This window comes from Ambystoma mexicanum, chromosome 1p, assembly GCF_040938575.1.
Source record: "Ambystoma mexicanum isolate Mex_15411 chromosome 1p, UKY_AmexF1_1, whole genome shotgun sequence".
Classification (NCBI taxonomy): Eukaryota; Metazoa; Chordata; class Amphibia; order Caudata; family Ambystomatidae; genus Ambystoma; species Ambystoma mexicanum.
In genome coordinates, this window is record NC_090921.1 from 172,677,382 (window position 1) to 172,693,438 (window position 16,057).

At 43.2% G+C, this 16,057-nt stretch overlaps 1 protein-coding gene across 1 annotated transcript in view; it reads left to right on the plus strand.

The window, feature by feature from the left end:
* The window catches only part of LOC138567694 (alpha-2,8-sialyltransferase 8F-like), a 333,692-nt gene that overhangs the window by 167,863 nt on the left and 149,772 nt on the right, over positions 1-16,057 (plus strand). Inside the window, exon 2 of the mRNA XM_069646164.1 lies at positions 7,314-7,394. Within this exon, the coding sequence (XP_069502265.1) occupies positions 7,314-7,394 (81 nt within the window). The remainder of the gene's footprint in view (positions 1-7,313; positions 7,395-16,057) is intronic.

The following is a 16,057-nucleotide window of genomic DNA, read 5'->3' on the forward strand; positions in this document are numbered from 1 at the left end:
AAATATCTGGCCGTAACCATAGATGAAACGCTAACTTGGAAGTGTCATTGGAACGAGACCAAAAACAAATGCATGAATATCGTATATGCATTGAGTGCTTTTATTGGTCGCCAAGGAGGGATTTCTATCCAAACAATCCTGTTGGTATACGTGGCTAAGATTACCCCAGTACTTATGTATGGTGTTGAAGTGTGGGGCCATGATCTTACATCTGAATTGAACTGTTTTGAAGCAAAAATGCTAAGAATACTACTCAGAATGCCGATGAGTCTATCAGTAGACTATCTCTGGCTTGAGTTCAATATAAAGGACATAATAGCGGTATATATATCTAGAGTTACCGTACGGTGCGTAAAGCTATTACTGCTAGACAATAATACCATCATAGTGAGTTACTTAAAAGCATACGCATCCATCAAAGCATATGAACATATAGGCACTGTGGCCAAAATTAGGAAGATCCACACGACCTGGCTAACAGGTTTTAGGCGTGACAGAAGTACGAACAATTTATGTACATGTAAAAGATGGCTAAAAACATAAAATGGTGTCTTATAGCTATGAAGCAGACCTTGTAAAGTTATCAACAAACGTGAATAGTGGTCGGTGCATAGCCTATATTATGCAGCGTGCTCCAATACCAAAATATGTGATGGCGTTTCCAAGTAGATGGGTAGTCAGGTGCTATTTACTGATAAAATTCAATATATGTCCTGTGCTGGAAATCATGGGAGCACGCCTACACATAAGTAAAGCAGATCGACACTGCCGACTGTGTGGCAATAATACAAGTGAATCTGCAGAGCACTTATTAGTAGACTTATTAGTACACTGTGAAAGCCTGAATAACTTGGGAGCTAAATACATTTGACAGTGTTAAGACAGCAAATCTGTGGCATAAGCTGATGGAAGGGAATGACACACATTTTATATACTTTAAGGTGAAGTTTTTTATGCAATGCACAGATTTATAATGTGCATGTGTTGTGCAGAATTCGCTGTTGTTAAGTGTTTATCACAAACAATTTCTATTAAGCCAAAAAACATCGGGGTAGAACACCCAAAGCTCCTAGTTGTGTAAATTAAACTTATAGCTTCACATATAACAGATGTCCAAAACGCTATTGTGTTATGTAAATTGCAACAATCAAGCCTTTCATTGAACCAAACATTATAAAAAGCACATAAAGTTAATTTCTTCGTTGAGCCCCCTCGATGCCAAGGAGCTCAATCGATCAATCCAGAAGGTTTCTCTTTGGTCCATCCTTTTCTGGAAATTTTCGTGGAGATCTCTTTTCTCTACCACCTCCGAAATAACAAATCGAATCTGAGCTAGTTTGTGTTTTCTATCATGCCAATGTCTGGCCACAGCTGAATTGGGATTATTGTTCCTTATGCAGGACCTGTGTTCATTCCATCTATTTTTAGCCACCCTGAGAGTTTGGCCCACATAATATAAACCACACGGGCACTTTATAGCGTAAATCACATTGTGGGAGTCACATGTTGCAAAACTCTTAAGTCTAATTGTCTCCCCCGTATGTGGGTGCTTCACTGATTCGCCTTTCATTATATATCCACAGTTGCTACAGCTAAAACAAGGGAATGTACCAATCCGTTCTGCAACTTTCTTCTTGATTGCTGGTTTAGTTTGGACAAGCCTGCCTTTCAGAATTTGACTTCGCTGAAATGCGAATGTGGCAACCTCTTTAAACAAATGTTCTACACGTTGATCACATAGTAATGTGTTTCAGTGTTTTTTGATGATGCATTTAATTCGATTGCTCTGTCGGGAATATTTAGACACAAAAACAAGTGGAGGAGCATCATCTTGTTTGGTCTTCACTTTCAATAGGTCTTCTCTACTTTGAGTAGCTACTCGTGATTGTGCTGCATTTACTTCTTCTTCTGAGTATCCCCTATCAAGAAACGTTTTGCCCATTTCTCTGTTGGCAATGTTATAGTCCTCTGGATCACTTACCAATCTTTTCTAAGCATTTGGCTGTATGGAAGATTTTTAATAAGACTCGGTTGGTGAAAGCTAAGACGTTGGAGCAGGTTGTTACGATCTGTTGGTTTACAAAAGATGGTGGTTTGGTATCCTGTGTTTGTAATGTTGATCTCTACATCCAGAAAATGGATATTTTCTCGAGAGTATTCATGTGTGAATTGGATTCTAGCATCTTTACTGTTCAGATATTAAAAAAATATTAATCATTCTTCCTCTGTGCCTTTCCATACCCCAAAAATGTCATCAAATACCTGATCCACAAACTTTGATTGCCATTGTTGGTTCTGTAACATGAATTCTGTCTCGAACTTATGCATGAATGAGTTTGCATAGGATGGAGCCATGGTGGCCCCCATGGCGGTACCAGCTACTTGGAGGTAGTATCGATCTTTATATCGAAAATATGAATTGCTGCTTATAAATTCAAGTAGGGCCATTATAAATTCTTTTTGTGCTGGTATCTCTTCTGCTTTTAGAAGCATCCATTCTACAGCCTCACTTCCTAGGTCATGAGGGATCGAGGTGTAAAGGCTCTTTACATCTATAGTGAAACAAATGTTATTGGGGTCAAATGGTGTCAAATTGTGAAGTGAGTTCCAGGATTTTGGTGCTAGGACTTCCAAACTCAAACCACCGACTTTGTTTCTGTTGAAGGTATGGATTGAGAGTTGGTGTGTATTCATGTCCCTTTTGGGTCTGGGTGTATGCGCTTGGTGTATATGTTTTGTTAGATAGCTGGGAGCAGATTGGGATAGGCATCTATGGGTTATAGTGAGAGTCTTGAACAAGATGCACTCTTTGACTGGGAGCCAGTGAGCTTTTTGTCTAGCTTGTGAGATGTGCTCCCTCCTAAGGATACTGAGGGCTGCTCTCAATGCGTTGTTCTGTGTAATTTGTAGTCTGTTAATGTTTTTGGCAGAGGTGCCCAGTAGGAGGACGTTGCAGTAGTCCAGTTTTGCACCTATAGTAGCCCTGGCAGTGTTGAGGCAGTGTTCGGTAGATAAATGGGGTTTTACAGCGTTTATTATTTTAGTTGTTAGTGCTGCTCCTGAAGAGATAGAGCTTACATGTCTGTCCATGGACAAAGTTGAGTCTAGGTACACTCCCAGAGTTTTTACAAAAGAGGAGACTGTAATTACAGTGCTTTCAATTTTGAAATTGCAGTATTTGTTGTCTAGTTTACTGAGGATTTCATTAGGGCCCACCAGTAAGATCTCTGTCTTGTCCCCATTGAGACAGAGGCCATTGGCTGCCATCCAGGCCTGGATGATGGCGTATGTTTCTTGTAAGGTTTTTAGGTCTTACTCGTAATCACCAGATAGTGGGAGACGAATTTGTGTATCATCAGCATAATTGGTAAAAGTTATGCCAAATTCTTCTAGGTCGTTAAAGAGTGGTAGAGTAAATAGATTGTAGAGCATAGGGGAAATGCAGGAAACGTGTGGTACACCACAGTTGATAGGGGATGGAGTGGCTGATGCTTGGTCTGAGAAAAACCTCATAGCTCTGCCCTCCAGGAAGGATGTAATCCAGGTGGTGGCTTCAGTGGAGAAGATCCAGGAGTAAGAGGATTGCTGATTTGCCCTTGTACATATTTCTTAGGAGTTGGTTTTTTAAGTCAAGCAGAGCTGATTCAGTGCCATGCTGCGGGCGAAAACCTGATTGTCTTTCTCCTAGGATGTTGTGTAATTCTAGATAGGCTTGTATCTGTAGATATGCAGCCTTATCCAGAACTTTCAACAGGAATGGCACGGTTGTAACTGGCCTATAGTTGTTTGGAGAGTCCGGATGTAGGGTGGGCTTTTTTAGCAGTGGTCGAACCCATGCTTCCTTAAGGGAGGCGGGTACTGAGCCAGAGGCAAATGAAGCGTTAATAAAAGTTGTAATAAAAGGTGCTAGTGACTCAGAGCAGTCTTTGATTATGTTTGCTGGACAGATGTCCCCTTTGCATAGTGAGGGCTTTATTTGCTTCATGATGAGTAGGACTTCAGGAATAGTTACCTTTCTAAAGGTAAATGGCAGAGGTGGTTTGCTGTCATGATGGGTAGGGGGCTTAGGATTAGATGCAGTCAGTGTTGTGCGGGTGGTCTTAGGTAGGTTGTCAAAGATGGCTGTGATTATTTTTTTTTAAGTAGGTCGATTTTGTCCTTCATAGCCTTCTGGATGTCATTACACCATTTCTCGTCCTTAACAATTTGATGTTTAGACGTGGGAGGTACCACCAGCTCATTGAAAATGACGAAAAGTTTGTTCGCGTGGATTTGGCATTGTCGATTCTAGTGTTATAGGATGTTGCTTTCGCTGTGGCTATGGCATTTTTATATTGCTTAGCAATAGCTAGGTAGGATTCACGAGGGGGAGTTGGAGGGTGGGATTACCATTTGTTAAGGACATGTCTTTTGAGTATTTTTAGGTCAAGTAGGTCTTGGTTGTACCATGAGTTAACATGAAATAGACTTTTTGCTTTTTTTTTCTCAAGTGGGGCAATTGTGTCGATCACCTCTTTAATAGTGGTATTGTAAAGATCGACCAGAACAGTAGGGTTGCTCACGAGAGGTGATGCTAGTGCTGACATTTCTAGGAGCGGGAGGATTCTCTCTTTTGTGATGAGTTTTTTTGATCTGGCTAGGGCAGCTGACGTGGGGATGTTTTGTAAGGATGCCGCAGTAGTTGGGATGTAGAAGTGGATGAGATGGTGGTCGGTCCATGGTTGTGGGGTGTTAGAGCTTATGTCTACCCCGCAATTGTGGTCGACTAACCAGTCTAGTATGTGTCCTTTGGAGTGAGTGGCAGAGTCGACTTTCTGAATGAATTCTAGGTCTTGGAGAGCTTTAGCAAAGGCTTTACTGTGTTTGTCTTTAGTATCCTTGAATCCAAGATTAAAATCTCCTAGAAGTATGGCTCTGGTGTTAGGTTTGAGGTCATTACCTATGAGGTGTAAGAGGTTGGCTGGGAAGTCCAGGAGGGGGCCTGGAGGCCGGTAAATGAGGTGCATAGTCATAGTGCCATTGGGCGAGAGGGAGATCTTTACAGATAGAGCGTCAAAGTTTTCTGATGTGGTGGATTTAATTTGTCTAGCCTTAAGTGTTTCTTTCATTATAAGGGCAACCCCTCCATCTCTGTGTATAAGTCTCTCCTGGCAGAGGATGATGTACCCGGGGGGGTAGGGATTGGTATATGGCTGGTCCAGATGCTTCATGTAAACATGTTTCTGTAATGGCTAGTGTGTCTAGCTCCAGATCGGAGATTAAGTCATGGATTTCAGTGGCGTTGGCTTGCATTGATCTAGCATTGATGAGTGCAAGTTGGATTTGGGTGGTTTTGTTTATTCTAGGTTTGGGATTAGCGGTGTTGGTGGGATGTATGGTGATGGGTTTCTGGGTCTTTGTAGTATGGGTTTTTGTATGTGCTTGTGAAAGGTGTGTTATAATCATGTGTTTGTGATTCTTGGTGGGCGCTTTGGAGGTGCAAGCTCCTAATCTTATGTTTCTTAGGTCACGGGTGGCGTGTACGAGGAGATTCCGGCTGTGGATGTGGGCTTGGGTGTGGCATTGTATAGGGGCATGGGTGGTGTGTCTGTGGAGCAGGCGTTATGGCCCTCATTTGTGCTGAGAGCTGGCAGGAACAGGGTTGGGGGAATAGAGTTTGAGCACAGGGGTTTGTGAGGCTGGTGCTTGGACATGTTTGGAGAAAGAGTTGTGCTGGTTGAATAGTACAAAAATATGCAAGTCTAATGTAGACCGACAGTTCACCAAATAGACTGATGCAGCAGTAGGCAAGCAGTGCATGAATAGGCAGGTCTAGTGTGAGAGACAGTTCACTAAATAGATTAGTTCAGCAGTACGCAGGCAGTACAAGAATAGGCAGGTCTAATGTAGCAGGACAGTTCACCAAATAGACTGATTCAGTAGTAGCCAGGCAGTACATGGAGTGGGCTGGAGTGTATGAAAGTTCGTCAGGTTACTGTTAATCTTGTTGGCGCGGAGGTTGATCAGATGTATTCTTCACTGTTCGCCAAAGTCGACTTGGGAGCGTTAGTGATGGGAAGCACTAGCCCAGTAATTAGAGCTTTAAGGTGGCACGGCGATGAGAGGTGTGGATCATTCAAATAGGGCATATGAAAGGTAGGCTGGATAGATTGAGCATCTATAATCAAGTTGCTCGTATATTGCACAATATGTGTAGTTGAGTTGTAGGCTTTGAATAGCGCGCCAGGACACGATCAGAAATCAATGTTACTTAGACATTGAGTAATGCAGATCAAGGCGTGAGGGGATGGCAAGTGCGTGGCCCGTCTGGACGCAGGGTAATGGCCAGTGGGCTTACCTAAGGTTGGGAGTGAGGCTATATTGTACCTGTGCAGTATTGATGTATCACTGCTGGGGATCAATGATGGGACATAGAGCCCTGTAGGACGAGGTCAATCATTAGTGTAGAAGAGTGCTCACAGGTTTGGAGAGCTCTAAAACAGCAGGGGGTCCGGACGTCGGCATGCCTGACACCGACAGACACAGACAGGCCCTTACAAGCACGGCCCTTGGAGACACGGCCGGCTTCCGCCTGCCGGTGACGACTGGTGGCAGAAATGTGTTCAGCACACCAATCAGGTGCATCTTCCTTTCAGAAACACAATGACCTGCATCATTTTATGTTCCTTAATTCCCAAAATGCCAGGTCGTTCACAGCCATGCCTGAAGGCATTCTGTCACATGTGTAACATTTTCAGTGGAGAGTTACAAAAAAATGTTGGATACAAAATATGAGATATTTCACCTTCAATTACTGCATGTGGTATTCCTTTGGAATGCTGCATGCGGTAAGTACTACCAGAACCATAATTTCTTGGCTAGTAAAAACAGACAGAATATACAAATGCAACCATTAACGCCAAAGCTGCAATGAGTTCCCATGTGTTCTCGCACCTTGCATGGATGTGCATTTGCATGGATTTTAGAGGGGAGCAAGTAGAGGATGTATTATAGAAGGATTCATGTATTGTGTTATGGACACATAAGGTAAGAGCATTGTTCTGAATTTGCATAGGTTTGTCATATATGATGGTGATATTTCCTTTTCTGAAATAATATCTACATACATTAAGATTAGACCATCTACTAAGCCATGCAAACCCACAGATCAAAAGCCTCTGTAAAAGCCCTGTAAATATGTGCAGTTATAAAATGAAGTAACTGAAAATAACTAATTGCGCTGTGGTCTGACATGGGTTGAATACTCAGTAATAGAAATGTACACTTGCACTCTTAAAGAGAATTTGAAATAGTATGCAATTTGTGTTTTGCAGACCGTTTGTCGTTCCAGAAAACGTCAATATAGGGGCATGTATAAAGGTGAAAAGTCTGCTTCACGGAAACTCTCTTAAAAAGTAAGTATGCTCTTGAGGTTAGGGTGTGGTTGGGTGGTTGTGTGTTGGGTTTCAATTTGTTCTGGTTGAGTTGGTTTTCATTGGGCTGAGTTGGCTTAGAAATGGTTGTGCTGGTGTTCGTTTGAGTTGGGTTGCAATGAATATAAGATGAAGAAAAAGAGGTCATGTAGGTAGATGGATGCATATTCAAGTCCCATGCATTGTGTACAGTCCTCTCCTTGCCAGCCTCCAGTAGCCCCATTAGTGGTGCGTAATAATTTTCAGAGTAGGCTGATGACCTCTATCGCCTTAAGAAAATCAGTTTGGTGATTACTTACCACCAGGACTCTGAACAGACCTTGTGGTACTGAACTACCAAGGATATTAGATGAAGTAATGACTCTGTGAAACTGAGTGGAAGTGTGGTGGATTCAACTTAAGAAATGTATGCAACATGGACCCCAGTGGGTCATAGTCCCAATTCTGCCTCCTCAAACGCTGAACCACAGTAGACGTAATTCCCACCCTTCATATACTGACCTGTCTTTTAAAAGAAACAGCATAAAGTATATTGTACCAGGAGAAATACTACAATCCAAAATCAAGGGCTTTCAGTAGAAACAATGCCCCACAGTAGTACTGTGGAATCGAAAGATGCCCTTAAAATGGGGCCTGATCACGACTTTGGTGGTAACGCCGGCGGTATTAGCCCTACCGTCAAACTCCCCGGCGCTAATAGCGTCGGATCACGAGTTCGGCGGTAATGTTAATCCCCATTGCCCATTGAGCCCATTCGGGAATGCCCCATCCCCATTGGGCTCAATGGGGAATTTTCGCACTCTTACTGCTGGCGGATTTTCCGTCGGCGGTAATAGCGCACATTTTCGGCGGATTTCCCCCAGCTCAGAGCTGGGGCGAAATCCGCCGAAGTCCTGATTTGGCGGACCCTTAAATCCGGCGGTAATAGCGCTACCGCCGGATTTAAGGGTTACCGCCAAATTCGTGATCAGGCCCCATGTCTGAGGAAAAAGCATCCATGATAATTGTGACAGACCATGAGCACAAACTGTTGTGCCATGGAATAGAACCTCAGAAAACCATGCATGAGAACAAAGCAATATTCAGAGGTTTCCGATTAAATAAAAAGAAAATTGTAATTAAATGTGCCACAACAAGGATTCCGGAATGTTCGGTGACCTGCAGCAGCTCGGACCTGGAGCTCCTGTCCTCCTTAACCACAGATATTTATAATAGATACTGAACATCCATTAATAACAAAAAGAGTGAAACAGCAGACAATCCAATCCCTAAGAAATCCAATCCAGAAATGGTGGAGGCCACCCGCTCCAAGGACATCAACTCTCTGCTATTAAAAGTGGCTCAAGATGTGGGAGATGTGAAAACCTCCCTGGCAGACCGTCCCATTAAGGTTTCACACTTGGAGAACAGTGTCAGCAACGTTGAGAAGGAGGCTGAGGGCTTAACCACTGATCTCGCGGGCCTCCTCAGAGCATACAATGAAATGAAGAGTGAATTGCCCCTAGTGTGAGCTAAAAACATGCCGCTGGAATTGAAGAGCAAGATGTTCAATCGGAGGTTGGTGGGCCTTCTGAAAATGTTTCTGGTTATAAGACTCTGAGGGATCATGTTACACAAGTTTTGACTGGTTTATATGGCCCTGGTACTTTGCTTTCAGATGATTGGGAAATCTACTACTTACAAGCCCCGTCAGGTTGTGATGGTTTTTACACGGATGAGTGCCAAGGAAAGGGTCCTGAAGGCGGCGATGGATAATTAGCCTCTCACCATTTTTCCATATTTCCCCAATGAGCTGTTGATTAAGAGAAAGGCATTCAGAGAGGCGAAGAAGATGGCAAAGGACCAACATGTTAAAGCTGATTTTGTTAAACCGGCCATACTGAAATTATTTCTGCCTGGAGGCACCGGGAGCACAGAGGATCCTGAGGAGGCTATTGGGTGGTTAATGGATGCAGGGGCTTCTCCAATGTAGCTCCTGTGTCAGGTTAGATAAAGGTGGCTGTCACTTAGTATTTCGTTCCTTCTTAACCCCTTATCTACATACACTCCCGCATTACAAGACACAAAATGCCTTCATTCAGAGCTCAAAGGGAGAGTGAGTCTCAGAGGTGTTATTCTACTCGCATGGGCTGCCTAATTCCACAGCTCTTCACTCTGAAAAGGGTTTTAAAATGTAATCTATTCCAATAATATAAGAGGTAATGCACATCCGGAAAATACACCTGACGCAAACATGGGCACCGCAAGCATAGGTGGTATTTATAGGATTATTGTTGCTTAATACATTGTTAATATTAAGGTTAAAATGGTATCGTCACAGAGCTTCAGTTCAATGGTTTAGTAAATATTTGAATTTTATTTACCTTCGTTTATGGCGCATGACCCACGGCTTGGTCCGTATCCCTCTTCGCTGCTGAGGGCTGATAACGTGCAGGGGAAATGTTAGTTAACGATGAAGAGTGCAGTCGGAATCTGTAGGTGGTTGAGGGTAAGTGTGCTCATTTGATGGATTATATAATTGCTTTGGGCTGCTCTGATTTTGATTTGCTTTTGAAATGTAATGTGACTGTATCCTTGGTTTCTCATTTGTTTTACTATGCACAATATTAAGAATATTAGGAATAGTATGAAATATGATTTTGTGATATGTTTAATATTGCTAGAGATATACCTGGGATGGATCTAGGGAGAATGAAATACTAGATAAAGCTGGAGGGCATGCCATGTCACAAGTCTGCAATATATGTTATGTTGCTGGCCAGACTACCCACTCATATATTAGATAAAGGGATCTAATAACCCAACAATTCATGCTTTTGCATTTCTTTTAGTGGTCACCTACATAAACGTTATGTGGTATTATATGTACAAAAAACTGATGATATTAGAAATGCAATCGCAGACAAATTAGCTAGACGATCCCTAGTGTCTGGCCATATTTTGAAGAATGATGTGCTTCCGATTTCAGCTTCTCACCCATTGCTACAGAACAAATTGAGCAACTTTAACTGCCACAATCCACACACACTGTTTTAAAATGTGAAATTACCCAATGTGATTTTACATAGGTGCTACTAATTTTATTAAAATAAGAAGCAATTAGGAGAGTACAACACAAGTGCAACCCTACCGAGGCACCGGCTTTAAGTAGCACCAGTAAAATGCTGGCTCTCTTGGGGACTCATTTGCAGTCCAGTGTTTTGGTACAGGGATTGCTCAATTGAATTATTTGATATCTATTGCTCACTGCTCTTACACTTGTATACACGGTCTTGAAGACTATTTTTGTGACTGTGCGGCTTATAAATTTGCTTTTTAGTTGTCTGGTATTTGGTCATTGGCTAGATTATGGTACTAAATTAGGGACTTTATAGAAAGTGATATTCATTTAATGGCTGCATGTATATGGATGTTCAGCTGGATTTAGGGGGCACTGCTCTCAGAAGTGGTTATTTCTACAATAGATTTTTTGGTTGCGGCATTGGGTTGCAACCCTGTTACTTGGTTTGGAGTTTTTTTAAGTTTGATACTCCTCTCGTTGATGGGAATACAATTGAACTGATAGGTAGGCCAGGAAGTGGAAACATTATGAGTCTTAACTCGTTTGGCAGAGATGTGTTGACTATAATCTCTTGCAATGTGAATGGTATTAATAATCCAATTTAAAAAACAAACAAAACCTATCCCATTTGCGTCATTTGAAGATGGATATTGCTCTTTCACTTGTGACTCACCTAGTTGACTCTGGGGCTGAAAAGTTTTCCAAAGGATGGGTGGGACAGGTATTTCACTCGTCTTACTCCTCAAACTCGAAAGGGGTGACGATTCTTATTAGGAAGGATTTACTGGGAGTGATAGTTTCTTCACATAAATATAAGGAGGGACAGCTAGTTTTGTTGATTTTGAGAATCCCGAATACCACCATCAAGTTGTGCAGTATTTATGACTCAACTATGAATAGTGGCATGTTTTTTGGTGAGGATGGCCTTCATTTGCAAAATACTGGTGAACAGAACATCTTGAGATATTAATATGGTTCTCTTTTTTGGCGTGGTAATAGTTTCTGTGATGGCAAGAATAGAGAAAGGGATGCACTTAAACTGCTAATGGGGGACTTCAGTCTTTTAGATATCTGGAGGCTTGAACGTCAAACTAGGAGAGATTATACCTTCCATTCAGGTACACATGACGTTTACTCTAGAATTTACAATACATTGACCACTGGCTTAGTCTCTCAGAACTTCACCAATATTGAGATTGATGGTATTCAGATTTCCAATCATGCTCTGAGTAGAATGGAGATGTCTTTGGACTAAATGCATAAAATGTCCCACTCATGGATGATAAACACAACAATTTTGGAGGATGAGGGTATAAGGGACCAGTTGATTCTAGAGGCGGAGGAGTTTCTAGGTCCGAATATGAATGGCGCGGTGGGGATTTATATTATATGGGAGGCTTTCAAATGTGTGATGCGAGGTGTCATGATGTGACTATCTAGTCTCTAGTCACAAACGTAAGGAAAGGAAACTTGAACTAGACACTCTGAATTTCTCGGTTAAAGATCTGGAGGAAGATCTGATGAGGGCATCCCAGAGATGATAAGAAACGGAAACTCATTAAGTTAGATAAACATTTCAGTGGGATGGCAGAGTGGACACTCTTTAAGACTAAGTGCAAATATTATGAGGTAGGTGAGAAAATGTAATTCCTATTTAGCACACTGATTGAAGACTCTCCGTGAGAGCAGAGCAATCTGTGCTACTGAGATGAGCTCTGGAGGGATAACACAGGATCCTGCCGAGATAAGCAGAGAGTTTCGGGCCTTTTATGAGAATCTCTATCACAAGTCGCAAGTCATCAGTAAATGCCAGATGGTGTCTTTAGTCTGATGAGGGACATGTTTAGATCGTGTAAGAGCAAAGCACACTTCCAGCTACTCTTAGACATGACACAATATCTGTTCTTCTAAAAAAAGGGGAAGCCTCCTTTGGTTTCCTTTGAATTATAAACCTCATAAATTCTGACAGCAAGATCTTGTCCAAGGCCTTAGCATGGAGGTTGGAAGGGGTCTTACCAAAATTGGTGAACCCTAATCCAACCGGCTTTGTTAAAGGAAGACACTTAGCAACAAATATGTGGAAGCTGCCAACAATATCTGAAGCCAACAAATTGAAGACTAGTGCTGCAGCAATCTCTTTGGATGCTAAAAAAGATTTTGATCGTGTCCATTGGTATTTCCTATTCTTGGCTCTAGAAAATATGAACTTCAGGCCAGAATTTCTGGACTGGGTGAGGCTCTTAAACAAAGGCCTACCTGCTCAAGTGATTACCAATGGAATCCTCGCCACTAAATATGAACTGCATCGGGGCAATTGTCAAGGCTGTCCCCTTTCACACTTGCATTTTGTTCTATTGCTGGAACCATCGCCAGCTGCCATTAGATCTGGGTATAGACTTGTCGGGGTCAACTTTCATGATGTTATGCAGAAATTATGGCTGTAGGGTCATGGCCTCCTCTTGGTGCTACAGGACTTGCCATCTTCGATACCTTCTTTAATGGATCACATTTAAAGATTGGGCAATTTTTCACATTACAAGATAAACTGGCTCAAATCGGAGGCTCTGTCCTGTTCTAATTTTTGCAGTTAGGCTAATTTGACTAACTATGGTTCAATTTGTGTCCTTTTAAGATGTATCTGGGAGTTTGGCTGAGAAATGATATAAAAGATATGATGGAGACTAACCTGAAATTGGCTGTAGACAAACTATCAACGGACCTGTTGAAATGGAATACCCAATCTCTCATTGGGAGGCAAAGTGAATGCCTTAAAGATGACAGCGACACCTCGGATCACATATATCATGAGTATGATCCCACTCCCGCTCACAAAGTCACTAATGGGGAAGTTGGAGAGCTTGATTCAGACATTTTTATAGGATCATAAGCCTCCAAGTTTAAAGCTGTGGAAACTGAAGCTTCCGAATGATATAGAGAGTCTGGGTGTACCTGATGCTACGAGGTATCACCTGGCTTTTATGTCCCGATTGTGAGAAAATAGACCCCGGGATCCTTTGTTCAGGTGGCCTGGGAGGGCCATTGCGCTTGGAGCCCAACCCTGGGGACGGACAAGCGAGGGAGGATCACCTGGGCAGGTTTTTCTGGGGGGATTACGGTAGCAACACCCTCGGGAGAGACATGGTATTCCCCCCTTTTTGACACAAACCGACCCGACCTTTCCTCCAACTTTATAGATTATTGGAAGTCTTGTCCCGTTGCCCCTCCCCAATTCCAACAGGTACCAAAACCGATGGGAGGCATTGCAGAACCAGGAAAAGGAGAACAAACACATCATCCCATATTTTACAACAACAAGTTCATTCCCCTTCTCCTGATAATATATTTCCTCCATTTCCTATCACCCTTGGGAATACTACAAGTCCCATAATTCCTCCTCATGTTTTTCCCCAAAAAACCACTGGGACGAGGAAGAGACAGCCTGGAGCAATGAAGATTTCCCATAGGAATCATTGTACCACAAAATCATCTGGGCAGTCTCCATCTTGTCTCGTTAACAAGGACAGGCTGAGTCAGGCAAGGCAGGGCAACCACTCTCACCTGGTTAACTCTCCCAGCCAGTATAAAAGGTGGAGCACACAGACACACTTTGGGTGGAAGCACAGAGGCCAGGAGTGAAGAACCAGAGCTGGAGGAACCCTGGAAGGCCTGGAGCAAGGAGAACTGCCAAATTACTGATCCTGTGAGTACATGGAAGGCTGCAGTATGGGGAGGGAGCTCTGACTCCAGGGAGCCAAACCAGGGGCAGCTGGGTTTACCTGGAAGTGCCCAAGCCAGAGCTCCTATCCTGGGCCATACAGGAAAGCCCAGGCCTTTGAGGGGCAGGTGTTGAGACCCTGACCTTAGGAAACATCCCATTTTATAACCCTGCAACTCCCACAACCACTGGAATGCTGTTTTAGGGGAGCTGGCAAAGTGGGAGCAAAATAAAAACACTGCATTGTGGGACTTGAAGTTCAAAGACATGCATTTTGGTAATCAGCAAGTGGGCCAGCGTGTTGGGAAGGAGAACACGCCCACAGCCATCTACTTGCAGAGGCAGCGAGGCCGTGAGGATTGCGCACGACAGCTCAGCTGGAAGGGAGAAAGATTCTTCTGAGTGCTACAGGGTTACCAGCCACCCTCCTGGCTGAACGGCAGAGTTGGGGAGGCGCAGAAGCGGCAGTGGTAACAACCTTGACTCCTACATCAAGGGCATGAAAGACGGAAACATCTTAACACGACCAATAAGTTGAGAAAAGCAAAGCAAGCCTGTGTTTAATTGAAATGCATGCAACAGTATGCTAGTGATGAAGGTAACGCACGCGTTGATAAGCTGCAAGAGAAAGTGAATCCATTGTTAAGAACTGTGAATACAAAATACAAAGTAGCAGGGTGGTCCGGCGACGTGAGATTGCCCAATCGGAAGTCTCTGTGAGGGAAGCAAGAGATGATGAGCATTAAGTGAAAAGCTCACAAAATGTTGAGCTTTGTTTGGTTGACTCTGGCAAGAGAACGAAAGGAGGGTCTGAACTCCGACTGAGGGAGACCCGTGTGAAAAGTAAGAGAAGGGTCTGACCCTGACTGAGGGAGGCCAATGTGTGAAAGTAAAAGGAGGATTCGAACCTGACCGAGGGAGACCTGTGTGTGATAGTAAAAGGAGGGTCCGAGCCCGACTGAGGGAGATCCGTTTGAAAAGCAAGTCATACGTAAGTAGTGCAATTCCCCTTCCCAGTATTTTAAGAGGTTTAGAACCCTCAAAAAGCATGATGGTACCCATTGGGCTACCTGGGTGTGTGACTGTTTGAAAAACATAGATGGTTGGGTTTAGGGTTACAAAGTGAACACTTATGAAGGTTTGAGGAATCTTGTAATGTTGGATTCTATTTTTGATGCCTGCTCTCCTGAGCTTAGACAACACTTGGCTGATTCAAAGGAGATAGATCCTACGAAATTAGCCAAGGCTGCTGACTTGTGGGTTGCCAACAGGGCTACTCACAAGGATTCTGGGGCAACTCAGAAGAAGGAAGAGGGAAGGCAGTCCAAGAAAGACAACAGGAGAATTCCAATAATTCCAATCCAAAAGAGGGCCACAAACATAACCAGGGTAAGCCACAAGGTAAACCGAATCAGGCTAGTGTACCACCTGGTTGCACACCAGATGGAGGTCAGAGGAAGCCCCCAATCCAGAGAGCATTTGGGAAATGCTTTGTTTGTGGATTGCCTGGCCATGTGAAAGGAGATCCCAAGTGCAAGGGTAAACCTTCAGGGATCAACACTGTCTCCTTAGCCTTCTCCCAGGTGTATGAAGTACCTATGACAAGTGGAAACTTTCAGCTACTAGCTGATGAGCCCATGAGAGTCTCAGCGAGTGTTTCTTTAGTGTCCTTGGGTCTTTGGGAACAACAGAACTTAGATGTCTATAACTCAATCCCAGGTAATACCCAGTTACCAGCTCTCATCCAGTGTAATGACACGACTGTCAGGATACCTGTAAGTGTGCAAAATAACGTACCTGGGAGGTTCCTGTTGGGTAATGACCTTAAAACTCTTGGAGTTGTGTCTAGTACCCCCAGACCCCCCGGTA